The following is a 27976-nucleotide window of genomic DNA, read 5'->3' as shown; positions in this document are numbered from 1 at the left end:
CAGGGGCAAAGACGAAGCACATCACTTTCTCGGCCGAAACCGTCGGCACGGCGGCTGGCAGCAGTCGGGCTGCGAGAAATAAAAGCACGGCACACTCGAAATGAGTCCTGATCCACTCTAACTGCCTGGATAATGCTGCCCGCCCATCCATTTATACTTACACGTGTTTTGGCCCATAGTCCTAGTTGTGCTGGAACCATCTTTAGCCGTCAAAGCTGTACTTCAACCAGCCTCCCAACGCCTTCAAGCTCTCCCACCGAACGTGTTCGTCTGCATCCCCCATGAGCTCCATGACCCTGGTCTTCAGGCCGAGCTTCTCCAGCTGGTACCTCTTTTCCGGAACCTCCTTCACCAAAGCTCCGACATCATTGCAAGCAATGGCCAACACCTGCTTGTCGTTGTCCCATGGCCTCTTCATGATATCGGCAAGTTTACGGGGGACCTGTCCGTTCTCATGCTCGAGAATCTTGCGCGCATTCTCGGCCCAGAAAACCTGGCTTCTGTGAGGCGGGGACCACCGGAGGTGGCCAGATTCAACTTCTGCAACGTATTCGTCAAAGGTAGTCTTCGTCTTGGTATACTCCTCGAGCAGCTCCTTCAATTTCTGGACATCTTCCAAGAGGTCGGGGTCGGTCAAGTGACGGCCGCTGAGATTCTCGAGGAGTGCAGGCAGCCTTGCAAGCACTGCGGTAGGGAGAAGTGATTTCTGGTTCTTTTCGAGCAAATTGTAAAGGGTCGACACAATCAAACGTGTTGTCTTCTCCTTTGGAGACAGGCGAAGAAGCTGAGTGTACAACAAGACGATGTCGTACTCACTGCCAACTGTTAGCTTGGAGGTAGTCATGGATTCCCCGGGCAACGTACTCGTTCAGGTCGTCACCAATTTCATCAGCCTCAAAGCTCAGTTGCCAGACAACCAACAGAACATGGTATAACAGCTGAAGCCCAACTCCGCCACCGAGCGAACCCTCAAAGCCTGTGGATCTCGAAGGAGCATTACCACTCCATATGCTTGCAGAAGAGCTGCCGTTGCTTCCAATGCCCGCAGCAGTCTTGAGAATGTCGATCAAAGGAGAAATTGTCTCGCTTCTTTGGTTCCAGAACTGTTGCCGCGAAACATGTCCGAAAAGTAGCGAGGAATACTCCTGGACTGCGATATCTTGAAGACCCGCATCGGAGCTCTTGGCGAGGCCTGAGAGATATGTGAGCAGGACGGGAATGGCGTTGCGTGTCGCCTGGGATTCGTCGAGCGCGAGAGACATCAGCTTGGTCAGGGCAGTCGACGTGAGCAACGGGATCGGGTCCTCGGTGTTGTTGGAGTGCGCGAGCAATGGTAGAAAGTGTTTGTAGGGGTCTGTATTCTTAATAAGAGCCTTCGCAAGTGACGGTACGCCTGTGAAACGAGGTTGATCAGTTTAGCTGAGATTCGATATGGCCCGCGTGATATAAGATTAAAGCGCCGCAATCAATTTCGGAGCACACAATTCTTAGGGCAGAGGAGTTGGTTGCTAGAAAGAAGGCTTGATAGGGAACAGTTGCGCATGACGTACTAGGCAAAAGGTCGGCTAGCAGGACGAGGACGAATTGAACGACGTTCGCCTGCTTTCCAGCAGACTCCAGCACGCTGGGCTTGCCGGGCTCCCCAACAAAGAGTGAGCGGTAGCCATCGAGATCGCCTTCTACAATTTCCTTCCTTGCCTCGGGCTTCTTCGCCTTGTCGACGGCGCGGATGCGGGCCAGGTGGTCCTCGGTGATGGTGCCTGCTCTAACAGCACCATCCCAGGGGATTGGCCGCTGGCGAATGTTGCTCTGCAGCGAGGCCAGGTACGTGGGAGGATCGATCGACATTTGGGGCGGTGGGTGGGAGAGAGCGACCCTGGCGGCTTCGAAATGGATGGAGGTGCGTCGCCGAGGGAGTTGAGGATGAACTGCGTAGATGGAATCGGCGTGCCTCGATAGGTAGTCGTCGCAGGTGGGAGCTGTCTGATGAACGTAGCAAGCACACTCGCCGCAGCCGCAGCCGCGCACGCCCACTTTTGGGTACACTTTCCCTGCTGCAAGTCACAGCGTCAGCGACCGCGCTTGATTGGCTCGAGGTCCAATTCTAAATCAGCCACAGATGAGAGCTTCCCAGGATCCACCAAAGCTTACAAGTGGCCAATAATACAGCTTAATGGGAAGCCAGCTGCTGGGGTGCGGCGGTGCACCATCGATCCACCTGGAAGACCTTTGTCCGGTGCACCGTACCGCCGTACGGATACCAGGCCAGTCAGTCCACTCACAGGGCTTGGCTTCTCGCCCATGTGCCAGATCTACTCACACCTCCAGGCTCCAAATAGCAACCATGATGTAGTCTGCCCCGATTTCCAGCCTCCCGATTTTATTCAGGGGCAGCACTCCTCCGCTGTCACAGTCATCTTCATCAAATCGGCATGCGCTGCACAGTTTCCCCATGATTGAAATGGCCCACGCCATGCTTGAGACCTCCTTAGACGCATTCCCAGGATACCGCGGGAGGCGGCTCTAGCCAGGAACATACAGATACGTCGTCGATTCGAAGTGGGAGTGCTCGCGTGGACGATGCCCTGCACAATACATCCCGTCGGCCTGCCGCAATCCGGAGCTCACGGACAGACGGCTAGTGAGATGCCAACGCGATGCCACAACTACAACGACAAGGTAATTGTAGCGGCTGTCACTGCGCTGCCATCTGCCTCGCCTGCCATATGCACCTCACAGATGCTGTTTGCACGGCTGAAGGTCTAATTAGGGGCTTAGTCCTGTAGACAACAAGGCGGGAGAGCGTGCGACGCCGCATCATATCTCTTTGGCGAAGCGGGCGATTTCGATGGGTTTGCAGCCGATGCCTCCCTCATATTGAGGCGTCTGACATGGTGGCAGGCTCAGCGAATGAGCAAGCTTACATCGCCCGATTCTACAGAGAAGAGTGCTGCCAAGGAAGGAAGGTGCAACTTAACTCGGTGTAAGGGTGAGAAACGGCAGGGAACACGCCGCTAGAGCAGGGAAACACAGGGCGCCGGACGGGAAGTTGGAACTGGTTCCCGTCGTCACCTCTGTCTCCTGCGCTCTTTTCCTATCGATTGTCCAGCGCCCCCGGTCACCATCGTCGTCGCCCAGTGGACGGATCGACCCCTGCAGATAAACAGTGGAGGCCAGGCGCTCTGAGCCGGACCAGTCACAAAAGTGAAGGCTATTCGTTTGCCAGCTCACACAGGCATCTCCCCGCACCAGCGCCATGGAACCACTTTAATACCCTCGCTCTTTCGATTCAAGACTCATCTCTCGGTGCCCGATCTTCAGGAACAGCGCCAGAATTTGTCTGCCAGTAGCTGCGACGGAATCGATCAATCACAAAGGAGAAAGAGAGAGAGAGACGTAGAGAAGCCTTGCTCCAGAGCCTCCGCCCTGCGCTGCAGATTGCAGACTGGACAGCTAATCGGTGAGACCAGATCCCTGCGACATTTCGTATCATTCGAGGGTAGCATTGTGGGTGCCAGTGTCAGTGTCAGTGTGGATGCGGGTGTGGTGACAGCAGAGGAAAATCGAAGAGGTTGGACTTGGCCCCGAGAGAGGAGGTTGGGAATCCCGCCAAAAAAAAAACTAAAAAAAAAAAAACTCTCTGCCCAAACCAAGTAATACTACGCTCAAGTCTGTCCACTACCCTCTCTTAAAGTCACCTTGTCGGCAGATTTCGTTCTTTTCCCGAATCCTTGGTCTTTTCCCCTCTAGCAAAACTCTCAATAACATTACAAGCGTCGAGAGCGACCCTGTCGATAATACAGCAGCTGCTGGCTTACACTTTGCGGTCTGCACACTAACAGACTGGGCCGACCAGCTCACTCGCTCTTCTCACATTCCACGCTCTTCCTTACCCAGCCATTAATACCTCATTATTTCTCTTGATCATTCCTCCTACTTGCCTACCTACGCACCCATCCACCGTAGCCCCCGAGGCGACGAGACGAGACAAGCTCCGCGACACATCTCGCTGCAAGCGTCGGCCGCGATTTGCCAGTTTTTCATCCTGCCGTTTTGTTCTTCGACTCTTCACATTCCTGGCCTACAACCACGCCGCGCTGCGCCTTCCGTCAGAATGGGCCGGAACAAGCAATCGGGCGCGGCCTCTTGGGTCGCTGCCGGCCTTGTTCTTTTGGTCTCCGCCCCCACTCCGATTCTCGCCCATCCGTATCCTTTGCAAAACATCGCCAACAACCTCTTTTACGAGCTTGGTGACAAGTTCATGAAACGCGACTGTGTCCAGCGATGTGGCGCTGATTCTCAGTACTGCTGCGGCTCTGGCGAGCAGTGCTACACCGTCAACAACATTGCTGGTTGTAGCACAGTCAATGGCGGCGGAGGCTATGGCATCTACACTACAACATGGACAGAGACGAACACTTTCACGAGCACAGTCACCACCAATTGGCCCGAGACGACAAAGGCGTCGGGAGGAGGCGGCACCGGCGCGACTTGCGTTCCTCAGAACGACGGAGAGACGGCGTGCGGCAGCATTTGCTGTGCCTCTAACCAGTATTGCGCCTACTCTGGCCAATGCGCCCAGAAGGGCTGGGACATCACAACAATCACCTCCAACGGCGTTCCTATAACGACACAGTTCTCTGCTCCTTACAGGGTCACTAGCACCGGGGCCACTGGCACGTTCGCATCCCAGACGGCAACGGGAACCGGAACCGCGGTACCAATCGCCGATGAAGGTACCGGCGGTGGCTTGAGCGGCGGCGCCATTGCGGGCATTGTTATCGGCACGCTCGCTGGTCTCGGCCTGCTAATGCTGCTCTGCTTCTGCTGCATTGCTCGTGGTCTCTGGGGCCTCATCTTTGGTGGTAAGAAGAAGGAACGCAGTCGCGAGCGTGTCGAGGTTGTCGAAGAAAGATATTCACGTCACGGCAGCCGCATGCCTTCTGCTCACTCTCATCGCCCATCTCACGGCGGTTGGTTCGGCGGGGGCCGCCCCGCGTCTGCCTCTCGTCGCAAGGAAGAGAAGAAGGAGGGCGCCAAATGGTTGGGCCTCGGTGCCGCGGCCGCAACCATGGCGGCTCTGTTGAACATGAAGAAGGACAAACCCGCACGCAAGCCCGAGCGATCAACATACACCGACTCGTATTACTCCTACACGGGGACAAGTCCCAGTGAGTCTTCATGGGATTCTCGGACTAGATCGAATCTGACCTCCTACCTAGGCAGTTCGAGCTCTGGGGGAAGAACTCACCGAACGGGCCACACGCGTGGCACCCGCACTACGCGGCACTCACGGCGGTAGAAAACTGAGTTCTTCTCGAGACTCGCCAATACGCATATGCTTTCGAATGTCTCTTTGACTGGCTTTGTTTTTGAGGCTTGAACATGCTTCGGACGTACATAAATTGGTATTATTTCTCTACTTTCAACCGGCGTTCAAGGGGGAACAAATCATAATTTGGCTTTAGGTTGTCGAGTGTGACACCGGAAGGACACAAGACAACAACACCACAGCATGGAAGATGAACCATGCGGCGACAAAGAGGAACATTGATTTCAGAAACGAACGCGAGATTGGAACGATTACGATGAAACGGGGGGGAATGATGGTTTTGGAGACGAAGGAGACGAAGACGACGACGAAAAGGGGTGCGAGAGAANTGAAACGGGGTGGAATGATGGTTTTGGAGACGAAGGAGACGAAGACGACGACGAAAAGGGGGGCGAGAGAAGATCCCCTGGACATGGCGGCCCTCTCCTTTCGAGCGATTCCGAAGTTTTTCTTGGCGTGCTTCCATACCACACACACATAGCCCCAGCATAGCATGTACGATGTAAGAACGATTTAAATGTTGTAGACGAAACTTTTGGTGGTAAGCTCGTAAGCCGACGAGCCACCGTAATGCATCAGACGAAATGATTCCGTCATACTTAATTGTCTTTTGACTTCCCGCAGAGGCCACACAATGCTTGCTGTGAAATTGGGTCTGGAAGCCATGTTCAGATGAACATACGAAACTTGGGTCAAAGTCTGCGGCAACATTTGTCCTGCAAAAGAGCGGAATGCTTTCCCACATCGCCTAGCCTCTAGCGAATGCCGAATGAACTCCTGGTGGCTCAGTCAGCATGCGCCCGTGCAAAATACCTTCTCGTCACCAAGCACCAGATACGAAGCGAGGGAAGGGCATGGGGGTTTTGAAGAGGTATCATTTCACCAATAAACGCCAATTCGTTTCATGCATATAGACTTTAGACAGGCAGTATTCGAGTAAACCGCTCATAAGCGAGCTGGTGCGTCTTCTTGCTTTTTGATGGTATAGCCCTGCGCTACACTCACACGACACCATCTTTTTGGGTGCTATGCTGTGCCTGCAAATGATTGAACCCCGGCCACTCCTTGTCATAAGAACCCAGACCAGAACCCAGAAGTTTTTTTTTCCCCGCAGAGACCGAGGGCCTCGAAAACACTAAACCATCACACATTACGTGACAATGTCGCGTTTACTGGTCCTCGACAATGTTGCCCTTCTCAGAGACGTACATACCGTCAAGGAACTAGATCGGGATTAGGATGCTGGGGTTTCTGAGGGCTGAGTTTAAGTGCCAACATACCTTACGGATATCCTTGTTGCGGACCTTGCAGATCTGCTGGATGTCGGCAGCAGACTGGGAGACGGCCTCGAGGGAGTTGCCAGAGAGGACGAGCTCATCCTTCTGGGCCTTGGAGACCTCGACGTCGACACCGGCGCGCATCACAACGCGGCGGACGAGCTTCTCACCAATGAAGTTGCTAGTTGAGAGTCAGTACGATGATGCCTATATGAAAGGACGCATTGATACATACCGGATCTCAACCTCGTACAGGCCAGTCTCGGAGTTCTTCTCAACGTTGACGTTGATGGGAAAATGGGCGTAGACGTAGCGCATCTTGTACTTGTAGCCCTTGGTGACACCGACAACCAGGTTGTTGATGAGGGTGCGGACGGTGCGGAGAGTGGCAACGTTCTTTCTTGAGCCGTGGTGGATCTCAATGTTGATGGTGCCCTTCTGGGGCTGGGAGAAGTTGACAGCCAAGTGGCTGAGATCCTTCACCAGCTTGCCTATTGATCTGGTCAGCCCATGACTTCCTAAAGGCAGATACCCCTTTGGGCTGCGTGACGGAATCACGCCGGCTGCTCTGTAGCTGGCCAACAACGCGAAAGAGGGTGAAAAAGATGCATGTGTAAGACTTACCACGGGGGCCCTCGACGGTGACGACGCGGGACTTGATGTGAACCTTGACTGTTGGAGAATCCAAGTCAGCATGCATTCAATTGCCTGCCACTACTGCTCCTTTCGAGCTCATCCACAGTCTAAAACTTTTCAACCCCAAACACCCTCTCCGTCCCCGCCGATCCCATTATCGCTCTCCCTGACGTCGCATTCCCCCAGCGCGCGAGCGCAGAGCATGGCCGGCATTGAGGAGACGTAGAGATATATAGGCGGATGCGGAGAGAGTATTTCGTGTCCCAAATTTCAGAGTCCGGCGGAGCTCGCAGGGCCGCACATGTTGGCCGTGGAGTTCGACGGTTGTGTATATTTTTGCGCGGCTTTTTCTCGCGAGTCGTTCTGTCGACGACAACGACGACGGTGTTCACATACCATCCTGGGGGATGTCAAGGGACTCCTGGGAGTGAATGTACTTCATCTTGACGTCGGGGGGGGGTTGTCGGCTGGGCGATTGGCGACTGGTCTGTGAGGGTATCGTTGGGCGTTGAGGGTCGGGTCTCCAAAAAGTTCGCCGGTCGTAAGTCGAATTTCGCTGTGGGATTATTTTCGGAAGGTAGGGCTCGCGTGCACGTGAGCAGAGGGGGAGCGATCCCCAACTTACCTGGCTCGTGCGTCGACGTAAAGCGTGCAACTTGGACCGCAAAGCGACGCCACATTGCACTCCTATGGTGGGGCAGAAGGCCAGCTTCAGCCACATCTTGACCAGACTAGCCTCTCTTGCAATGTTGACTGCCTGGCACTGTCACGTGTGGCATCTGTCCAATGAGAGAGGCCACGCCCGGGAGCTCCTCCCAGCCCACCTCCGACAGCTGAATGGGTCGGCGCAATAGCAGCAGCAGCAGCATCAAGTAATACCCAGGGACGTTGAATGCACGTACGTCAGCAACGCCATTCCTCCAAGACCACGACCGAGTCCGATCGCCCCAGCCATACCAACCACGAAACCGATCCGAGCAGGAGGTCACCACAATTGGCTTGCCCTCATATATCTCAGCCATCAGGCATCTCCGAAACGGAGTAATCGCGCGGGATCCGGGTAACCACCGAAGCTAAGATGTCGTACTTCTTCTCGACCCCCGTCGACATCGACATCGTGCTAGAGGACGCCGACGAGCGGTCCATGGTCGATGTCAAGCTCGACAAGAACAGGCGCGAGAAAGCGCCTTTATACATGGACGGCGAGTCTGTCAAGGGCGCCGTGACCATCCGACCCAAGGACGGCAAGCGACTAGAGCATACCGGCATCAAGGTTCAATTCATCGGCACGATAGGTATGTAACTGGTCTTTCTTCTGATTGCGCATGTTTGCGCATCATCGGAACATTCGAAACTCACATATCTTCGATAGAAATGTTCTTCGACCGTGGTAACCATTACGAATTCCTCTCCCTCGTCCAGGAGCTCGCGGCGCCAGGCGAGCTGCAGCACCCTCAAACCTTCGACTTTAACTTCAAAAACGTCGAGAAGCAGTACGAGTCGTACAATGGCATCAATGTCAAGCTCCGCTACTTCGTCCGCGTCACGGTCTCTCGCCGCATGGCCGACGTTATCCGCGAGAAGGATATCTGGGTCTATTCGTACCGCATACCCCCTGAGATGAACTCGTCCATCAAAATGGACGTCGGTATTGAGGACTGTCTGCACATTGAATTTGAGTACTCCAAGAGCAAGTACCATCTCAAGGACGTCATTGTTGGCCGTATATACTTCCTTCTCGTCCGACTCAAGATCAAGCATATGGAACTGTCCATCATCAGGAGGGAGACGACGGGCGCAGCGCCGAACCAGTACAACGAAAGTGAGACCTTGGTGCGCTTCGAGGTGAGTGTCTCCATTTCAAATTTATGCGGATAGATGTTGACTGTTGCTTGCAGATCATGGACGGATCCCCGTCCAGAGGAGAGACTATCCCTATTCGTCTCTTCCTTGGAGGCTTCGACTTGACCCCTACATTCCGGGATGTAAACAAGAAGTTTTCGACCAGGTACTACCTCAGCTTGGTTCTCATTGACGAAGGTAGGGAGACCGCGCGCATTCTGCGGCAGGCCAATCCTTTGCTAACCTCTGGAAGATGCTCGGAGATATTTCAAACAGTCCGAAATCATTCTCTACCGCCAAGCACCGGACGCAGCCCAAGGTCAAACTATGATCATGGCTGCTGCCCCCGAGAACCCCAAGCTGATGCCACAGCCCTCGCAAGCGTAGAGCTGTGTTGCAATGCTGCAAGTATGATAATAACCGGCGGAGGTCACGCACTTTTAGCATATGTCACGGCGTTTGGGGTAAAGAAGCTGGGTCTGACTGATACGAAAAATGAAATTATTTCTCTTCCATCGAAAATACCAAAGCCCAATCCATGCAATTCGTGAGGTATCTGGTGTATCCGAAGTTTTCTTATCCGGAATGATTCTGATTACTTGTACATGCTCTCTGCTGCCATCACCGCGCCTTGTGCGTCTACTTTTTGTCATTCATCCATTTACAAAATGTCCATAGCGTCGTCTGCCTCGAATCCGAACTGGTTGTTCTGGATGGCAGCGATTCTGTCCAGCTCGTCCTGGTACTGTTTGCGTAAGTCTGGCAGCGTGACGACCTTGCGCTTGCCTTGGAAGTTGCCGTCCCTCGAGTTGGCAGGCGGCAATTCCTCTGAGAAGATCCAGGCTTGCTTCGGGTCAACGCAGCTCAAGGCGTTGATGAGCAGCAGGTACTGCTTCGTTACGGGTGTGTCCAGGATGTCCTCCCCAATGAACTTGTCACCCTCGCCGGCGAATTGCAGCTTCTGAATGCGATCCAATAAGACTGTGGCCGCGCCACGATAGTCGTTGTGCTTGATCCTCCAGGAGTAGAGTATTTGGTGGTAAGGGATGCCGCTCAGGACATCCATCGTCGACCTGCATCTCTGGGACAAAATCTCATCGATGGAGTCTGACAGCCCAGGGAAGGGTAGCGACATTAGTTCCTTGTTGTGATAAGATTCGCACATCTTGTCCACCAGCTTGCGCAGGGACGAGTGCTGCATTGCCTTGTCCTTCATGGCAAGTAGGCTGGCGTGAGCAACATCAAAGCGCGAGAGCACTGTGGCTGCGTTGAATTGGCGACTAAGCATCTCGCTCCGCACCAATGTAGCTTCGGGGCTGGCGTGAGAGTACTGAATAGCCAGACCGGCAAACTCGATAACGCAAGAGTACGCCTTGGCCTTCTCAAACAGGGCCACAGTGTGACAATAGTAACGGGCAGGGCCCTTGTTGAGCAGGTTCCATTCCGTGTCGTCCAGGAGACCACTGCTATGGCGGTCGACATCAACATCCTTCACACCTATTGTACTTGTCAGCAAAGAACGAGGTAAGAGGAACGCCGCAAGCGTACTCATTCCAATGGCCGCCTTGCGGAAATGGATAGCGGCCGAGGCAAAATCTTTGAGGGCAAGGGAGACTCGGCCCTGGATATATATGGCGAAAGGCGTTTGACGGCAGAAGGGGTTGAGCTCCAGGGCCAAATCAGCCCGTTCTCTCCTGATCAAGGAGCATTGAATGAGGGTAGGTGACACCTCAATGTCGCTGTTTGATGCGCACAAATCGTTGACAATATCCGTGATGCTCGAGGCCAAAAGCTCGTTCTTGCCATCGACGAAGCCCAGGAGGTGTCCTACATTGCCCTCCAAAGCGGTGATAGTATGGGTCTCCTCGCCAGATCGCTTGGTGGCGCTTGGCGAGCCAGAGAAGGAGCCGTTGCGTTCGTGCTTGTTTCCAATGGGAACTGTGATCTCGGTTTTGGAAAGCCACCTGAGCAGCTCTAATCTGCGGAGGGACTCGAGCAACTGGCGAAACACGTTGCCAATATCGAATCGCTTGGAGAGCATGTCCTCCTCTTGCTCCCAGTCGAATTCCATGTGAACCAATAGTAAGATCTGACTAAAGACAACCTTCCACTGGAGCTCGATTGTTTCCTGAACAGTCTTGACGATCAATTTTCTTCCAAAGTCAGTGAGAGGCTGCCGGGTCTTGCGGCTTCCTGACTCTGCGCTGGCGGCGATCAAGGCAGCGAGGCTGTTATACAGCTCCATCGTCACACCGCTGTAATTTTGCCCCAGGCTTTCAATGACCTGCGCGCAATCCTCCTCGCTTACACTTCGCCACATGGCGGTGGTGTCGAACAAGTACTGAATCCGCTCGTAATCCGTCCTCGGCGTCTCCTCAAAAATTTCAGGGCGCAGCGCCGCGTTGCAGACTTGCAGGATATTGTCAGAAATTGTGTCTACAAAGTTGATTCCCGTGGAAATGAGAGTCGCTGTCCGCTCTGATCCTTCGTCTGGGCGCGAAAGGTTGTAGTATAATCGTTCGAGTGGGCTGCATTCTCTGATGGCAGACACAGCATCGGCACAAACTACCCAGGTCATATCGGTGTCTGAATCGAGAATCAGAGAGACCGCCTCGCCACGCTGCTTGTCTAGCTCAATCAGTAGTCTGTAGAATCTCCGCCACTGGATTTCGCTGCTCGCACGGAATTGCTCATAATCCATACCACCGGCTGAGTTGCGATCCAGAGATGCTGTAGAAGCGAGAACGGAACAGATAGACTCCGTCAAGCCCCTTTGTCCCCTCGATCCGCCGTCTTTTTGGGCTCCCAGCCCCTTCTCGTAGATTGAAAGGGCCGTCTCCAGGGTAGCTTTTGTGAAACGGCCAGGTGCCAAGATCAGCTCCAGCCATTTCTCAGTTGTATCTGTTGGGTCCGACGGGCCCGAGACCTGCGCCGTTGGATATGTCGCGTCGATGTGCACGGAGTTCCACTCAGTCTCCCAAGAATCTCCAATATTGTCCATATCGAGTTCCAGCTCCTGGACCCGGTAGGTCATGTTATTCTTCCACAACGTCCACAACTGAACACCACCATCCGACGGGCTGGAAAGAACGAAATCGGCGAGGGTCCAGACATCCGACAATGACGGTGAAGACGGGACCAAGTGTGTCTTAGGGAATGCGTCCTCAACGTAGACGGTCTCGGTATCATGAGCCTTGATATTCCAGAACTTGAACTCCCCGGCACCGATAGGCGAATAGGTAGCACACATCCTCTTACCGGCACCGTCGCCAACAAGCTGCAGCAGATTTGATTGAGATGGATCAATTTGCCACTTGCCCATCTCTTGAGGGTTGCGGTCAGCGTTCAGGATGTCTCCGGTAAAAAGGATTTGTCCGGTCCGCAAGTTCCAAATCCGCATGCGGTGGTCGAGGCAGACGGTAAACAGGAAGGCAGCATCATCCAAACCCAGGTCCGTGACCTGTATCGATGTGGCCGCGCTGGCGTCCATGGACATGTTGTGGTATCGAACAGAGTTGTTCTGCTTGAAAGGGAGGAAGTTGCGGAGTCCCTGCGCCCAACCTTGGGAGTTATAGATCGTCTCTTTCCACGGGTTGCTGGCGGCTGCAGGATGTCAGGATGAGGAATAACAACAGCAAAATAGGGTGGCACATACAGTCTTGAGCCTTGTTCTTATCGAGCCTCACAAGGCCACCATCGTAGAGGGAAATGACAACCTGATCGGGGCTTGCTGCGACCATTCGGTGCGGATGCTTCAGGCCGAAGACCTTTGGCTGGTAAGCCTTGCAAGCATCGCCTGGACCAGTCTCGATCGCGGAGCGCTTCCTGAAAAAATCGGGTCGTAGAGTAAATGTGTAGAGAGAGCTAGACTCGTCGAGGACAAACATCGAGAGCGCATCGTGTTCGCGGGGGTCGGCGAAGGCGATGCAGGATGGTTGGATCGGTACCGAGAATCTGAAGTTGAGCGTAAGGGGCGCATCCGCCGCCTTTTCATGGCGACAGGTATCGACCACACGAAGGCTTAATACCAAGCCGTCCTCGAGCAATCTCCAGAGGAAGCTGCGCGGTGCATCGTGCCATTTTCTGTGGTAGACCGACGAGGCAGCCGCGAGGTTCTTAAGTCGGAAGGCCACCTCATCTTCGCTCACATTCTTGCCGCCGTTCCCATAGGTCAGTCTGCGGATTACGCCTCTGCCGTTGGATGTCAGCGAGGGAACGCGGATATTGACGACAGACGACGAAGAAGCCGCTTCGAGGTTGAGACGAGTCTCTCGGTAGAGATATTGCGTGTTTGCGGAATCCATCTTTCTTTGCGCCGACCTAGTTCATCAAGACCTCTCACACCTTCGGGGGAAAGAAAGAGGCCGCTGGAGTCGCGAGTCGGGCTCGGCGCATCAAACAATCAGATGCTGCAGCAAAAGTTCGTCGCGATTCGAGATGTTGGAATTTCACTTTGCCTCCAAGCGCGTTGGTGGGGCTAATCCCAAAACAGCAACCAGCTTGTTTACAGTGTCGATGGACAGTGCGGCTGGCTAATGCACGGTACATTGTTGAAGCCTGTCTGCCTCCTAGGCATGTCCATGAAAGTCTTTATGTCACGATGGGATACTTGCGCGTCGAGAATGATTTCGGACTTTGTTTTGTTTACATCTTTGGTACCATAAACCTTGTCTAGCAAACAGTTATCTCGATACTCTCCTGTCGACCAATAGCAGAATCACCGCAACTCCAGGAAAACAATATGCCGTCTAACGCCAGCAACCATGCATGCCACCTCCTGCCAACTGGGGAGTGTATCAAACCTCACTCATGTGCGCGTAGCCGAATCGTGTCCCAGCCCCATACTAATACAACTGCTAAACAGACAGTACTCAGTCTTTCTCCAGGTCCTTGGGACTTGGGTCTCCAATGCCATCCTCATTGATCGCAAAGAGACAGTCACTCTCCGGCAGGCAAGGACTGTCATAAATCTTGGCGACGCGAGTCTCACCACGACCCTTCCTCAAGCTGATTCTTGTGGTACTGGCATGCGCGATGATGTTACCGCCAATGGGCTTCTTCGGGTCAGGATTGAACATGGCGCTCGGTCCACCGTCAACCTGCGCAACGACCTGGTTGGTGATGACCACAGCGATTCCAAATTCATCGGCAAGACGTTGCAGGGTGCGCATAAATTTCGCAAGATGGGTCTGTCTGGATGACAACTCGCCACGGCCCAAGAAATCGGTTCTGTATAGAGCAGTCGCGCTGTCGACAATGAGGAGCGAGAATCGCGTCTCGCACATCATTGCAGACGCCTGCTGGAGAAGTTGCAGCTGGTGATCCGAGTTGTAGGCGCGCGCGTACGCCACATTGTCCAGCACCTCTTCTCCAGAGAGGCCGAACCTGTTGGCGACGGCCAGCAGACGGACGGGTCGGAACGTGCCTTCAGTGTCGATGTATAAGCATTTGCCTTCACCACCACCCATGTCGAATGGAAGCTGGCAAGTGACTGCCAGGGTATGGCAGATCTGACTCTTTCCCGTACGAAACTCTCCGAACAGCTCTGTCACAGACCCGGTCTCGATACCACCGGCGAGAAGTGTATCCAGCTGCTTGGATCCCGTAGTGATTGAGATGAGCTCACTTCGGCGTTGGTGCATTTCCGTGGCAGTAGTGAAACCCATTGGTACAAGCTTAGAGGCTACAGAAACGTCAGAATTAATACCTCGCACACTTCCCTATGAAAATTCCAACCTTCAGCAAGGATCTTGGTGGCTTTTTGCTCCGAGATACCCTTGATCTGCTCCAAGACTCGACGCGGGGTGTAGGCGACGGACTCCACGGTGTTGTAGCCGCCATCAACAACAAGCTGAATGTCGCGCTTGGTCAAGCCGGCGATTCCCTATATACCAAGGGTTAAAATCTTTGAGTCGGCAATGCTTCACAGTCAGGATATACCTCAAGAGCGGTCAGTGGCGTGGGCGCGCCAGGGCCAGTCATTTGGCTCTCGTCGCCCATATTACTTTCATCGTATCCGTCGGCTTCGGCCATTATGACTTGAAAAGATCCGGACTGCGCTTGAATCGATTGACGTGTGGGTAGATCACGATGTCGGAAGTGAGGTAACAGTCCGTCGCGGCGCTGAGCTTATGTTGTGTGGGCGACGCGGGTTTTAAGACGCGTCGAGGAAGTGGCAAGGAAGGTGCCACACCAACTCACGTGCGCTCTCCGGTTTCAATTAAGAATCGGTCCCACTTGTTGCCTGGCTTTAGCGTCTCCACCACGCTAACATCGTTGGCCACCTCACTGACGGAAGTTCAGATTTGGACAAAGTCAACAGTTCATCTGCTTACACGAATTCAGGCAGCATCGCCTGCTTGTGGCGTTGTCTGTCATTAGTACTGGTCTATTGCATTCCGCCGTCTAGACTATTTTCTACCAATGGTCACGTCGCTTGCAATCTCTCGAATTGAGTCTTCAAGGTTTCGTTCAAAAAGTACTTTGATTTCAGTTGCTATCTACAATCCAGTAAAGAGCGCTTCCGTCAGTCAAAAGGCAAAAGCACTTTTGGAGCTAGGAAGAAGGACCGAAACACCAAGCCATGCTGTTGGATCATTAATGCCATCTCGTTTGCGAAATCCCAGAATTTCTAGCCGTCATTATTGTTGCCATTGTACAAGAATCGTAAAATGTTCGTAAGGAAAAGTGTTTTTGGTCGAGTCGCAGGGCTTGCTTAAGCAATCTGGATGCGGCGGGTCTCATGCTTGGGAGCCTTGGGCACACGGATCGTGAGGATTCCGTCCGTGAACTTGGCAGAGACGTTATCGGTCGAGACCTGGCCAGGGAAGTTGAAGACCCGGCTGAACTCGCCGATGCTGCGCTCCGAGACCCAGTACTTGGCGTTGTCGACCGGGCCTTCTTGCTTCTGCTGCTGCTTGCCGCTCTTGTCCACCTCGGCGACAGTAGTGGCCGGCGTGGGCTGGGCGGTGGAGTTGGTTTCGTTGTCATCGTCCTCAACGGTGGCCTGGTGCGCAGAACGGGGGCGTTCCTGGCCGTCGGTAATGGCACCGCTCATCTCGTTGCCCTGCTGGAGGAGACCAGCGGGAGGAGTACCCGCGGTGTAGGAGCGCTCGACGCGGCCCCGAATATGGAGGGTGTGGGGGTCGGTGAACTCGATGGAGACGTCCTCCTTCTTCAAGCCGGGGAGCTCGCCGTGAAGCTCATAGGCATCCTCGACCTCGCGGACATCGAATTTGGGCTGGAAGGTCGGGACGTGGTTGCGGTGGGTGCCGCGGGTGGTGCCGTTCTGACCGCCCTGGCGGGAGTAGTTGTCGAAGTCCTCCAGAAGACGGAAGAGGGGAGTGAAGGAGGCGTCAGAGTTGTAGAAGTTGCGGGGGAAGAAAGCGGCCATTTTGATCTCGTTGGGTGGGTTGTGATGTGAAAGAGTTGAGCTTGGAATTTTGTTTGAGCTTTGAGTTACAAGCGAATTGAGTCGCAAAATGCTTGAAAGATACTATTGAGGGTGTGTTTGCGTATTTGTGTGTTTGTGTGTTTGTGTGCGTTTTGTTGTTGTTGTTGTTATTCTGATGAACAGAAAAGATGTTCGGATGGGGATCAAATCGGTCGATTTATACACTTGAGGCAGGCATTACCAAGCCTTCGAAGCAGTTCCGGAATCATCGCTGAAAGGTAGCATGTCATCATCGCGAGGTCATTCTGGAAACCGCTCGGGTGCTACGGAAGAGACGCAAACGTGTATGGAAACCTGCTTGTAGGATTCTATGGGGTAAGCATATGGCGATGGCCTCACGAGACGCTTCGAGGTGCTTCTACGTGTGGAAGCATGTGGAAGCTTCCAGCATATTCCACAACCGTGTTTCTCACACTAAGGCTCACCTGGCAAGGAAATACCACTAAAAATAATACAATTAACAAGGTTCAAATCGTATCATCATTTACGCTTAGCCGTTCAGCACTTGGTTCTCCTCTATAGTTTGTTAAGAGCGCGTTCGTAGTGATTGATGTTGTATGTACCCGACCTAAGCAGATAAATTCAGGAGAAAGCTCCCTGCCTTTCGTCGCCCACCCCAGATTTAGAGTTTCGGCGTTAGGCCAGGGCTCCGCTTGACTGCCGCTGTGTGACCTGTCTGTGAACAAGTATCTGGCCAATCATATATCCAGTTCCTGAACCAGACGGTCTCTCTTGGACCCCTGTACTGCTGAGGCCTGGACCGGGCGATTTCCATCTCTCACCCTCTCCACGCCTTCCTCTGCCCATCCGAAGGAGATGTCCTCCGGAGATGAGGGGTCTAGACCTTCCATCTCCTTCTACTTGTCTCGAGACGCCGCTCAGCCGGTTTCAATCTCGATCGTGGGCGTCTACTTGGCACGATCATTGGAACGGCACGTCCGGCGCAGACAGTGCAGGCTGATGACTGAGGCTTGATTTGAGGAAAACGAGACCCCAAATACCAAACACCTACTCCAGCAACGAAAGGTATGAGTGGCCCGTTTCCAATAAGTATGTCACATACACACACACACGTCTGCTCTGGCGAAAGCCGAAAGTCAATGTCATCGTTTGGCATAAGCCCGTCCAGGCCCAGATATCATTCGAAACCCTTCCTCCGTCACGATGTAACGGTGCACCGGCGCTGCGATTCGCGAACCTCGCTGCATACACAAACGGCCACGGAAGCCAGGCCAGATTGACCCTAGCAGCATGTCCAGGTCGAACACGGCGTCCAACGGCTCTCCAAATCTTCCCGCAGCAGCGCTTGCTACAGGGCCCGCATGCCCGCATCTTGAGCGGCAAGCCGACCTGGACAATTGACGGTTAACATCGTGACATTTCTGGTACGTGCCCTCCATGCCAGCGGCGGCCTCTCCAATTAAACTTTGAACTTGCATTTCGACTCTTTGGCCCCGGGTTCATCCCTTCCCGATGTCTAGGGTCAAGCCACAATGTGGATGTCGCCACTCCTCAGGTGCCACAGTCGATCGACGACATGCCTTGGGACTGCGCAGCGCACAACCTCATCATCTCAATTTTTATTCTTTTTGGTAGCGCGCCAATTCGTTCATATTAACAGAAGAAATCAGTTGGGAAAAGGCTGCTCATACAGCGTAGGGACGGGCACCAGCCTGCGGACCTGGCCTTGAAGCCGGCTCACCCCGCGCTTTCATGTCCCGGTAGTTGCTCGTCTCAGCAAGATGCTCCTCTCTCTTCGTGACTCAGGCCGTGCCTAGTGTACATTGTACTTGCTCGTAGAATTAGACAGTCGGATTAGGTACAGTGAAGACCAGTATCGTATAGCCAAAAGTCCCATCTCTGCGCTCGTCATGGCCTGCATATGCGCTCGTCGTTGAAGCATGCTCAAAACCATCATCGTCAACCATAAATTTCCGAGCCAAGGTAAATCTTTCTTTAAGAAATTCTGCGTGGGAACCACAACTACCGCCCGGCGGATTCGTCCAAGCAAGAGATAAGATAGATGGCTCAGTCGATCCAAATCACTGCTGGAACTGCGGCCTCATGGGCGGGTATCCTGCAATCATCGCCATCCCGGGTCGCATGGCAGCTGGTACTGCCCCGGGGTTCGGAGGGCTCTGCACGCGATTGAACAGACCAATCAGTCTTCGTCCAACGGAAGGCTCCAACTCCGTACCGTCCCGCGCAATCTTGACTTCTCGGTTCGAGTTCCACGGGTTCCGGAGCCCACGTGTCCGATAAAAAGGCAATCGCGCGGTCGACAACCATTCCAGCTTGAACGGCTTGCCCCATGCCTTATTTGTCGTGCCATCTCCTTCCTGATTCCAGCTCTTTCTGCTGCTCACGTCGCTTTGCTCCTCCTCTTCGTCGCCGCTCTCGCCATCTTCGCGCTCTGCTTCCCAAAAGATTGTGCCCCTGGCCGAGTCGTCGATGATCCTCCCCTTCGGCGCATAATCGGTGGCTTCGGTCGGGATGGCCTTCGGTAGGTCGGTATCGTTCGCAGACTGTGCCTTCGGAGCAAACTCGATCGCGGCCGCCGGGTCTTCATTGATAGACGATGTCATCCTCGCGTAACCGAAATACTCTCCTGACTTGTTTGCAGAGAACACAAGGTAAACATTGTCCACAGACTGCTAGATTGTCAGTCAAGTACACCCTTTCGCGTTCCCGACTTCCTGCTTACCTTGAAGGCCCCGTTCAGAGTCTCCTCATTGTGAGATTGGGTGGCCCAGATGCCGGTCTTCACGCTTAGCTCCAGGTCCTCGACAGTCAGACTCTTCAGGACGAAGAACTTGTCCTTTTGAGGTGCTGCATCGACCGACGTAGCCGGCTTGGTCTCGGCCGCCTCAGGAGCTGCCGCTTCAGTCGATGCTTCTACCACTGTCGGCTGTACATGAACATCGTGCGGAGTCTGGGATCCCGATGACGCCGATGGACCAGTCGGTGCCGTTACCCCAGTCACGCCTTCTACCGTGCTCTTCCTGAGCCTACTGACCAACCGGACAGACTGAAATTTCGAATCGTGGAGTTTCTGCTGCGCCGTAACACATGTTGTTTCATCCTTGAAGTTTGCGAAAGCGCAGTTGCTCTTTGAGATTAAAAATAACGATTCGAGTCCATTCGCTTCCTTGCAGACGTGGTGTACCAGGCTCATGAGGTCTGTCTGGGGCGGCAGATTTCCGATCCAAATCGCATGGCCTATATTTTGTCAATGACATTTTGCCTTGCCTGGCGGAGGGGAGTGTGAACTCTTACCGCTTTGTCGCGGCTTTCTCGGTGGCCCTCGAACGATGCCAGATCTTCCCTCTCCTTCCTCTATGCAAGTGTGAGCACCAAGACGCAATTGTGAGTCTTTCAAAGTTGACTAACCGCCGAATTTGTGGTTTGGAGAGACGTTGACATTGGATTGATCGACCCCGTTGATGGGCGGCACAATTCTTGGATCGGCGTGTACAGGGTTCGTTGTCGAAAGGTACTGCGCCGCGACCATGTGGCTAGGCAAGGCCTGTCCCTGGTGAGGATAGGGCCCCGACGGATAGTAGTATCCTTGAGGCATGTGGCTGTTCTGCGGATGGTTCATGACCATCTGGTTCGCGTAGAAGCCCATGTTTGGTCGAGCCTGCTGCTGCGTCGGGGACAGTTGACTTGCATAGTAATGCTGCATTTGGTGGTGCTGGGGCATGTAGTAGTGCGGGTTGCCCATCGGCATTGCTGCTTGGCCGGGATACTGGGGAGCCATTTGAGGCATTTGGGGCATCATAGACGGTGAGGACGCCGCGGGGCTGAATCGTTGCTGCTGTTGGTGCTGCTGCTGGCCAGCAGGCAAATATTGCCCGTGTCTCATGGAAGCTTGAGGAAGCGCGTTCGCCATACCGTTCATGTTGAAAGCCCCAGGGCGGCCAGGGGCGGGTTGCTGTGCCATGTCGAGCTGGGATGAAAAGGCATGCTGCGGGGGTCCGTACTGTTGATGCTGGTGATACTGCGGGAGAGTTGCACCTTGAGCTTCCATTCTTGAGTGTTCATCGAGAAGATATGGCGAGGCACCTACAGCGTTCAGGCCTTGGTGAGATTCCACGACTGGATACTCGGTGGCAGTGGGTGGGGGTTGAACATCTCCCATTTGTAAGGTGGTTGGTGCAACCCGGTACTGGAGTGTACGCCGCCCACAAACTGTCTCGCCCAAGTTAGTAAGCTCGCCGAAACCCACGAACGGTGCCAAACGGCGCCAGAAGCTGGTCCGTTATGTAGTTTATACCTTCCGCGAAGCACTAGTTCAAGCCTCTGGCTGCTAAGTTGACAACTCTGACTAAGACGAGGCCGGCAGGAGAATTACAAAGGTATGATGGATGTGTGCTTCGAAGCGCCACAGAAGAGATTGAGCTATTTGCGGAAGATGAGTGACTGCCCACGTTGTGGCCAATGTGGCTAGTTTGCACAGCCTTTAGGAGAAAGGGGGGGTTTTCTCCGTCAAAAAAGTCACGCTTCCGAGCGCCCCAGGGTATATGTGGCAGTAAACCCTGCTCAGGATGAAGAGTTGTGAAAGTGTGGCTCAATGGAAATTCCTGGAAGCTGATCAGCTCGTGTGGGCGGCCAATGCCGATGCAGAGAAGAGCCCGAAGCAGGGGGTACGGCGTAGCTTTGGGTGCTGGGGTAACGGGGGAGCTGCCGACGAAAGGACGGGACGAGGAAACGAGACGCGAGGTGCTAGATTAGGGAACTCCAGCCATGCATATCGTGTGGAGAGGTGCAGCTGTCTGGGTGGTGCAATCGCCACTGAACGAGGGCTGTCTCTTACCTGAACTTCGTGGAGCTGGAGCAAGGGTAGCTCTGCCGGGTCTTTCGAGTGATGCTGGTCTGACAGATCCAGACTTCGCGGGTAGCGTGTCCGATGCTGGCAGTGTGAACGCGAGGCGAGGGATCAAGCCAAGCAATGACGAGTTGAGGAGACTGCCGGACTCGGGCTCAACGAGTCAAGAGCATGCGCAGAGCGTAGTCTGAGAGACGGCGAAAGAAGACGCAAAGAGCTAAGGTAGGCGTAAGGTGAAGAGCGTGCTGATCGAATGACATTCAGAGTAGCTCAGGGGAACGTTTGACAAAGTGTTTCCTGGCGTGACCGTTAGAGACCTACTGCCATAGTCGAGTGACGGAGACAACACAAAGGCTGGCTTGGCCTCAAACGTCCAATGATATTTATGGAGGGAAAGGGGCAAGAGCCATCATGAGACCCGGACAATTGCAGACAACCAAAGAAGATAGCGCAGGGAAGATGACGAGTTACCGGTTGGAAGGTGGCCAATACCCAGGTTCGAGGATCTGGCTAGGGCAGACTATGGAGATGCCGAGAAGTCCAGTTTACCAACTGACTAGCAATATCGGGGTTTGGACGGGCAACTTTGGCAACAAGGCTCTTCGATGGGGCAAGAGAGAGGGTTTTTTCCCCCCCTTGTGCGGACCTCAAACGGGAGTTGTTATGTAGATGGTACCGGACAGTCCTAGGCTTCAAGACTGGGGGCTATCGAGGACGAGCCGGGAGGCGTGTTTGGAAGAGCGAAGCGGACTGGTAGTACCGCGCTGAGATAAAGGCGGCGACGTCTTCTGCGACAGCGTACTGTAGTAACTTGTATGCGTCCACGTCGCCCCCGGATGGTGACTGCCAGGAAGAGGCCGAGATGGCAGTGCCGTTCCACACCGAGCTGTTGAAGGAGAAGGGGACGAGAGGGACAGTGGACTGGCAAGGCGAGATGAGAGCAATCGGGCCAGGCAGTGGGTTAAGTGGCGTTCGGCGAGGGGTGGGTTTAAGATCAACTAGGTGTAAGTCCCGAAACAGACGCAGACGTGAAATCCGCTCGAGGAGAGCTCTGAGACGATTTTGGCGGATGGAAGCTGCAGCCATGCCAGTTCTGCCTAGGTGGAACGGGGTGCAAGAAGGAGCAGCGAGGGGGTGATGATAAAAGAGGCGGATTGAGAGCTGCGGGTAAGGGGACATCCTTGACGGTGGGAACGAACTGATGTGCATGGCCAGGTGCCCGTTCTGGAACGAGGAGCAGCAAATTGGATGAAGAAAGATGGGATTTTTTTTCTTCGGTTCTTGGCTGCCGCTCTCAGATGTGCAAGGGACACAGATATGGTCGAGTGGCCCTCCCACTTGACCGGGCCACGAACTAAAGTAGGCAAGGCTCTTTGCGACCTGTTCAGAGAGTGGTCGGCAAGGTTTCTTATGATACAACCTCAGACATCATACAGCCAGCCAGTGTTGACGGGAAGGGAGACGGAATGTCGTACTGCTGAGTACGAGTAGATGGAGACCAGAAGACTCGGTCGTTGTCCGGTGGGCAGCAAAAGAGAAGAAACAGGACGGAGACGGGAGAAGAAGAGTGAGTCGCGAGACCAGGGCGAATCGAGCAGAACGGAACAGGTGGACGGCCCTCGATGGAGAGCGACCCAGTCTTGTGGTTTGCCACTCGACCCGCAGGGCCATTTTCAATGTCGGGATCCAATTTGCTTGGGTGCGAGTAGTGCAAGCCGACCGAGTACCTAAAGAGACAAGCCAGTTGCTGTCGAGTGCTGATTCCTACCTCCAATTCGGTGGAGGCCGACGGGACAGAAACAGAAAAAAGAAGACGCATAGACATGGAGTTTGCTTGCTTGGCTGTTGGGGGTTGCTCTCTCTTCTCCGGCAGCCTCCCAGCCACATCGAATCCAGCCGGATTCGCCTCCCGGTACGTACACTGCTCGCGGTACATAACTTGTACAAAGAAAGGTACCTGCAATCAAGCTACCCGCAATTGCAATGCAAGGTGCCAATTCAATGTTGCTGATTGATACTGCTTGTTTTGGTTGCGTACCAACAAGCAATAGTTGCTGTCCATTGCCATGATTCGATGGATCGTCAAAATCGCCTTGCGACCGCCAACGGGTAAAGATACGCACCTGATCTATCAATAGACCATCGGGCCCTCTGAAAATGGGCATGGAACAGAGGACCCTTCAACAGATCATCTTCTGCTCGCCATTGCTTTTTCCAATTGGGCTCCTCGGGTGCTATTGCATAGCTGCGACGCAGGAATCAAGCAAAGTGATACGTCTGTAAAAGGAAGCCCTGGGTTGCCGATGGTGGCACAAACATTTCATCTCCTCTCACTGCACCCCTGGTAGTTGGCCCAAGCCTCATTTTAGGCTTTAGCTATCCGTACCTTGCCTGATCGACCCAGAGGTCTCTGGCCTGATGTAATCAGAGCTGAGCTCGCCTGGGCTGGGCGTCTGGTATTGGCTTCTGCTTGGGCTCCCAACATTGAGAATCCGGGGGCGGCTATGCGCTTCGGAAAGCCAATGAACGGAATGATGCAGAGTCCCAGGCCGGAATTGATGATGAGCGCGACCTTATCCGCCAGAAACACGTGAGGTCTGCATGTACCTTGTGGGCGGTCATTAGGCATTGGAAGAGGTCATGTCTCTCTCTCTTTCGACCTTGTGCCCGCCTCCGTCGACCGTTGGTCTCTCGGCAATTTGGAATATTATGCCCAGTCGTCCACAGCAAAACCACCACCCCCAATGCCTCGTTGTGCTCCCTGACGCCCCCTTTGGAGTCATGACGTATTTGAACATACCAGCCAACATGACTTTTGTTCTGAAATGGTGGGAAAAAACACTATGGCGGATACGCGGCTCGGGACACGCATAGGCTTTCCGTCCGTCGTCTCAGACGGATAATGGAATGGCCCAAGCCATGACACTATGGCGTGGTGAAGGACCTACAGTTGTTCCTGTCAGGCCCGAATAAGGGGCCTATTGTGTCGCTGGAAGCAAGCGGAGGGCCATTTACGAATAGCGCATGGTAGGCCTGCAAAGGTCGGACCAGGTGGAGGGAGCAAAGACTGCATCCATCGTACCCTGCCGTAAGCAAGCGAGCAAGCAAACTGGACGTGGTGGGATGGCGTGGTTCGGCAAGGTGCGATCTGGCAACATTGTCTCGATGGGCGGAAGTGTCAGGGTCGCAATGCTGCAGGAGGTGGCAGGCGAAATAAGATTAGAGGCTCGTCTCGCCGCGTACTGCAGGAGAGGAGCATAGGGCCAGGCTCGGGCTAGGACTGGTGACGGGCGAGTGACTACCCATGCTGCGGCGGTATGTCAAGCTGTCAGCCGCATGGCTGGTACTTCAGGGACCGTGGGTGTCGTGGTGGTGCGGGGAGGCCGGTGGTCTAGACCTTTCTCCCCTTACCCAGAGCCCATCTGGCATATCTAGGAGAAATCTCTGGCGCGGGAGGCCTGTCATTGGCCCTTCGTCCGCAAGTGGTCTGATGAGGGTGAGGGGTCCCAAGGCCAGAATCGTTTCGTTCCGGGATGCCTCGCGAACGGCGGCAACCGGTGAAGGCAGAACGAAAGAGGGGGGCTGTCTGATGCGGATGATGGTGTGCGTGTAGTTGGTAGACACACGTGTGTGTGTTTGGAAGTAAAAGTTGGGGACCGGTCGGAAAGAAAGATGCAGACAGCAGGCCAGACGTCGACGTGTTGGAACAGGGAGAGGAGGCGAAGGCAAAAGTACGTGGAGTCATGTCCCGCAGTTTTTGGAGGATGGCCGAGGGTATTGCCTGTGCCTGTGTGTGCCTGGACGTGATGTTGTGGGTGGTGGTCTGCTTGTGTTTGTTCCGTGTAAGGTGAGTGGCTGGCCGAAGAGCAGAACCTATTCGTACCTAAGAAGAGGGAGGAGGACGGAAGAGGTGGTGGGAGGTTGTCGGGCGGCACACGGGCTAGGTGAGGTGAGGTGTGAGGGAAGGACAGCGAGTTGGGACAAGCGAAGACCGGGGCGGAAGACAAGAAATGCGGTGCTCCCGCCGCCGGCCACCAAATGCTGCTGATTCGCGCCCGAGTCTGAGTGGACCCCACAGTTTTCACATCACGATCCAGGCCAGGGCAGGGCAGGGAACCCACTTCCATATGGAGTAGGTACGATAGTAAGGTACGTAGAGGTTCAATTGGAGAGGATGAGGACGGGAGGCCGGCTCATTCAGCGAGCGGTGCTGGTGCTGGTCGGTTTCTCACAGTGGGAAATGGCACCTGGACCCCACAAGACGCCCCACGATCATACACTAGATGAAAACCGTGCAGTACAGAGTACAAAGGTGGTGGTGCTAACTTTACGCAGCAGTGTTGTACCTAGGGTAGGAAGGTAGGTAGGTACCTAGGTAATTATTCGTCTGCCACCTACCTCAGTATGACCATGTGCATCTCCCGTGCCATTGGGCGACTTCTATCCCAATGTTCCTATTGGAAACCGGCATTTACTCCGGCTTCAGCGCAACTTGTCTGTCTGTGTCCGTCCTGTCTTGCATTGTCTCGCCTTGCTCTGCTTTTCCTGGCCCTGTCTTGGCCTGCCTTCGCCTTGCCTTGCCTCAACTTTGCCATTTCCTTGACACTACGGATACCTCAAGGTACGAATACTTATACATAATGTAGGATGCTGACTGTCTGCCCGCTGCTCGCCTCACCGTCTCTGAACCCTCCATTCCCACCCACTGACACCGTACCGTCGTCACTGCAATTGCCAATTGATGGCGCAAAGTATCGACTCGTGTACCGACGGCGTACCTGACCCCGAAGCACTGTCGTCGGTCCCCTCATCAGGCCCCCCCCCCCCCCCCCCCCCCCCNCCCCCCCCCCCCCCCCCCCCTTCTCTGGCATGCACCCAGTAATAACCTTGGAGCCAGTGGACCCTGACCTGGCAGCACCAGTTTTTGACGACATCCAGACACAGAAACATGGGAATCTCCAAACTTTTCGATTTTTTCCCCTTCACATCCACTCCGAATACTGCAAACCCCTGCTGCCTCCCACGGAAGTCCCCAGTGCCTAGCCCTCAATTTTTATTTTTATTTTATTTTTTTTTCGCTCCGTCGTGTCCCCCTCCCCTCCAATCCATCCCACCATGGAAATCTCCATCCCTGGTTCCCTGTGCCTCAGTCTGCCGCCCGCCATCTCGAATTTTCTGTGGCGAATCCCTCCTCTGCACCCGTCAGAATCGCGAAGCCGTTCTCGAAACCCTGTTCCTGACAATCCTGAACCTCGACGCTCGAGCTACACCTGGACCGTCGCCCGTACCCGTACCATCTGCCCAATAATAATAATAATCTGGATCCAATGAGCACCCTCGACTCCAACTTGCCTATCCAGGCTTGAACCGACCGGATCTTTTCCTCCGTAGAGAAGCCAACTCCAAACCAACAGCCACTTCACTCGGATATGTGGCTTGCCGACCATCACGCCGGCCCTCCACTGACCAGGAAGCCGCCGAACCACTGTTGGGCGACCATGCATGCGCCGCCGAGGGATACGGCTTGCCGGTCGGACAATTTGCCACACTGACCAAGCCTTCCTTGACCGGCGCCGATCACTAACCTATGTGCCCGGGATCTTCATCGCATCCTTCAAGACTCGTCACTGCCTGCACTGCTTTCGCATCATTATGATCTTGCCTTGAGATCATGCTCGGAAACTCCTGCCAGCCTTCATCCCGCCCATGTTGCAACAGACGCCCAGGTTGCCAGGGTCTTCGTCTTCAGCCTGCCATCCCCGCCAGGAGACAAGGCACAAATCTGTCTGCCGACACTCCTTACTCGAACTACAATGGCAATTGGAACTGGTCATCTTTCTTTTTTCTGCCCCCTCTCACGCAACTCAATTATATCCATCCATCGGCCCGGTTGCATCTTGCGGCACCAGACTAGCAGCACCTTCCATATTACAATGCACTCACTAGCCTTCTATCATCCTCGGTCGACTTACACCGAAATCAATATGATTGAATACCTGTGTGTTTGTCGGTACCTTGCGGCGTAGGTTGTTCTCGCATTTGCGTCACTCATGAGACCCGTCATGACGACATTGAGGTCGTCTCACTAGTAATCCTGGCTGTTTAGCTGCTGGGTTGCTGGGCTGGCTAATGCACTCTAGCTGATGTGCGCCGGCGCATGCAAGAGGATTCATATGGCAAGTGGCCGAGCGCCTCCTAGCGGCGAAGGAACATTTTTGGAACTTCAACAGCACGCTACGTGGCTACGTAAGATCAATATGGATTTGCACAATGCCCGAGACGTCAGGAGATGGTTTTCCTCGTTTATGATCAATCATCTTCTTCCACCTTTTGAGCCTAGCTATATCTAATTTATAGAGGTTTACGCTATACTATAAAAATTCTATTTATACTTTAATAGATACTTACTAAGTATTATAATACTATTTATAATAACTAAGAAAGCTGAAATTTAAGTTTATAAGAGTATTATTAATAACCTTAATAGTTTATAGATAACTTATTATATAAGATTATATAGGAAGAAGAATATAGGTCTTCTTCTATTTATTAATTATCTTTAATAAAATTAACTTATTATATTTAAACTTATATTAACTAGAATACTA

At 53.8% G+C, this 27976-nt stretch overlaps 7 protein-coding genes across 7 annotated transcripts; 2 read left to right on the top strand and 5 right to left on the bottom strand.

The window, feature by feature from the left end:
- Positions 1 to 202: 202 nt before the first annotated feature.
- Positions 203 to 7966, bottom strand: GCG54_00009686 (60S ribosomal protein L9-B; the record flags this gene model as incomplete). Its single annotated transcript, XM_045409626.1, has 8 exons — positions 203 to 815; positions 865 to 1393; positions 1551 to 1876; positions 6506 to 6555; positions 6613 to 6790; positions 6845 to 7100; positions 7234 to 7281; positions 7642 to 7966. 8 exons carry the CDS (start codon positions 7964 to 7966, stop codon positions 203 to 205), a joined length of 2325 nt encoding a protein of 774 aa, XP_045262150.1.
- Positions 4115 to 5302, top strand: GCG54_00009687 (uncharacterized protein; the record flags this gene model as incomplete). Its single annotated transcript, XM_045409627.1, has 2 exons — positions 4115 to 5171; positions 5223 to 5302. The coding sequence occupies 2 exons, from the start codon at positions 4115 to 4117 to the stop codon at positions 5300 to 5302; spliced, it is 1137 nt and encodes a 378-aa protein (XP_045262151.1).
- Positions 7967 to 8323: 357 nt separating the features above from the next.
- Positions 8324 to 9474, top strand: GCG54_00009685 (Vacuolar protein sorting-associated protein 26; the record flags this gene model as incomplete). Its single annotated transcript, XM_045409625.1, has 4 exons — positions 8324 to 8540; positions 8618 to 9090; positions 9144 to 9285; positions 9341 to 9474. 4 exons carry the CDS (start codon positions 8324 to 8326, stop codon positions 9472 to 9474), a joined length of 966 nt encoding a protein of 321 aa, XP_045262149.1.
- Positions 9475 to 9748: 274 nt separating this feature from the next.
- Positions 9749 to 13669, bottom strand: GCG54_00009684 (Nucleoporin; the record flags this gene model as incomplete). The annotated part of the gene is made up of 4 exons (XM_045409624.1): positions 9749 to 10584; positions 10636 to 12690; positions 12743 to 13407; positions 13629 to 13669. The coding sequence occupies 4 exons, from the start codon at positions 13667 to 13669 to the stop codon at positions 9749 to 9751; spliced, it is 3597 nt and encodes a 1198-aa protein (XP_045262148.1).
- A 289-nt stretch (positions 13670 to 13958) lies between these two features.
- On the bottom strand, positions 13959 to 15120 carry GCG54_00009683 (DNA repair protein rhp51; the record flags this gene model as incomplete). Its single annotated transcript, XM_045409623.1, has 3 exons — positions 13959 to 14770; positions 14824 to 14971; positions 15028 to 15120. The coding sequence occupies 3 exons, from the start codon at positions 15118 to 15120 to the stop codon at positions 13959 to 13961; spliced, it is 1053 nt and encodes a 350-aa protein (XP_045262147.1).
- Positions 15121 to 15802: 682 nt separating this feature from the next.
- GCG54_00009682 (30 kDa heat shock protein) lies at positions 15803 to 16480 on the bottom strand (the record flags this gene model as incomplete). The annotated part of the gene is made up of 1 exon (XM_045409622.1): positions 15803 to 16480. The coding sequence occupies one exon, from the start codon at positions 16478 to 16480 to the stop codon at positions 15803 to 15805; it is 678 nt and encodes a 225-aa protein (XP_045262146.1).
- A 2102-nt stretch (positions 16481 to 18582) lies between these two features.
- Positions 18583 to 20681, bottom strand: GCG54_00009681 (uncharacterized protein; the record flags this gene model as incomplete). Its single annotated transcript, XM_045409621.1, has 4 exons — positions 18583 to 19191; positions 19245 to 19759; positions 19817 to 19876; positions 19931 to 20681. 4 exons carry the CDS (start codon positions 20679 to 20681, stop codon positions 18583 to 18585), a joined length of 1935 nt encoding a protein of 644 aa, XP_045262145.1.
- Positions 20682 to 27976: the final 7295 nt, after the last annotated feature.

The sequence above is a fragment of the Colletotrichum gloeosporioides genome (genome assembly GCF_011800055.1).
Source record: "Colletotrichum gloeosporioides strain Lc1 chromosome Unknown consensus_57, whole genome shotgun sequence".
Classification (NCBI taxonomy): Eukaryota; Fungi; Ascomycota; class Sordariomycetes; order Glomerellales; family Glomerellaceae; genus Colletotrichum; species Colletotrichum gloeosporioides.
The sequence above is the reverse complement of the archived record's forward strand: the minus strand, read 5'-3'. Positions and strand labels throughout refer to the sequence as shown.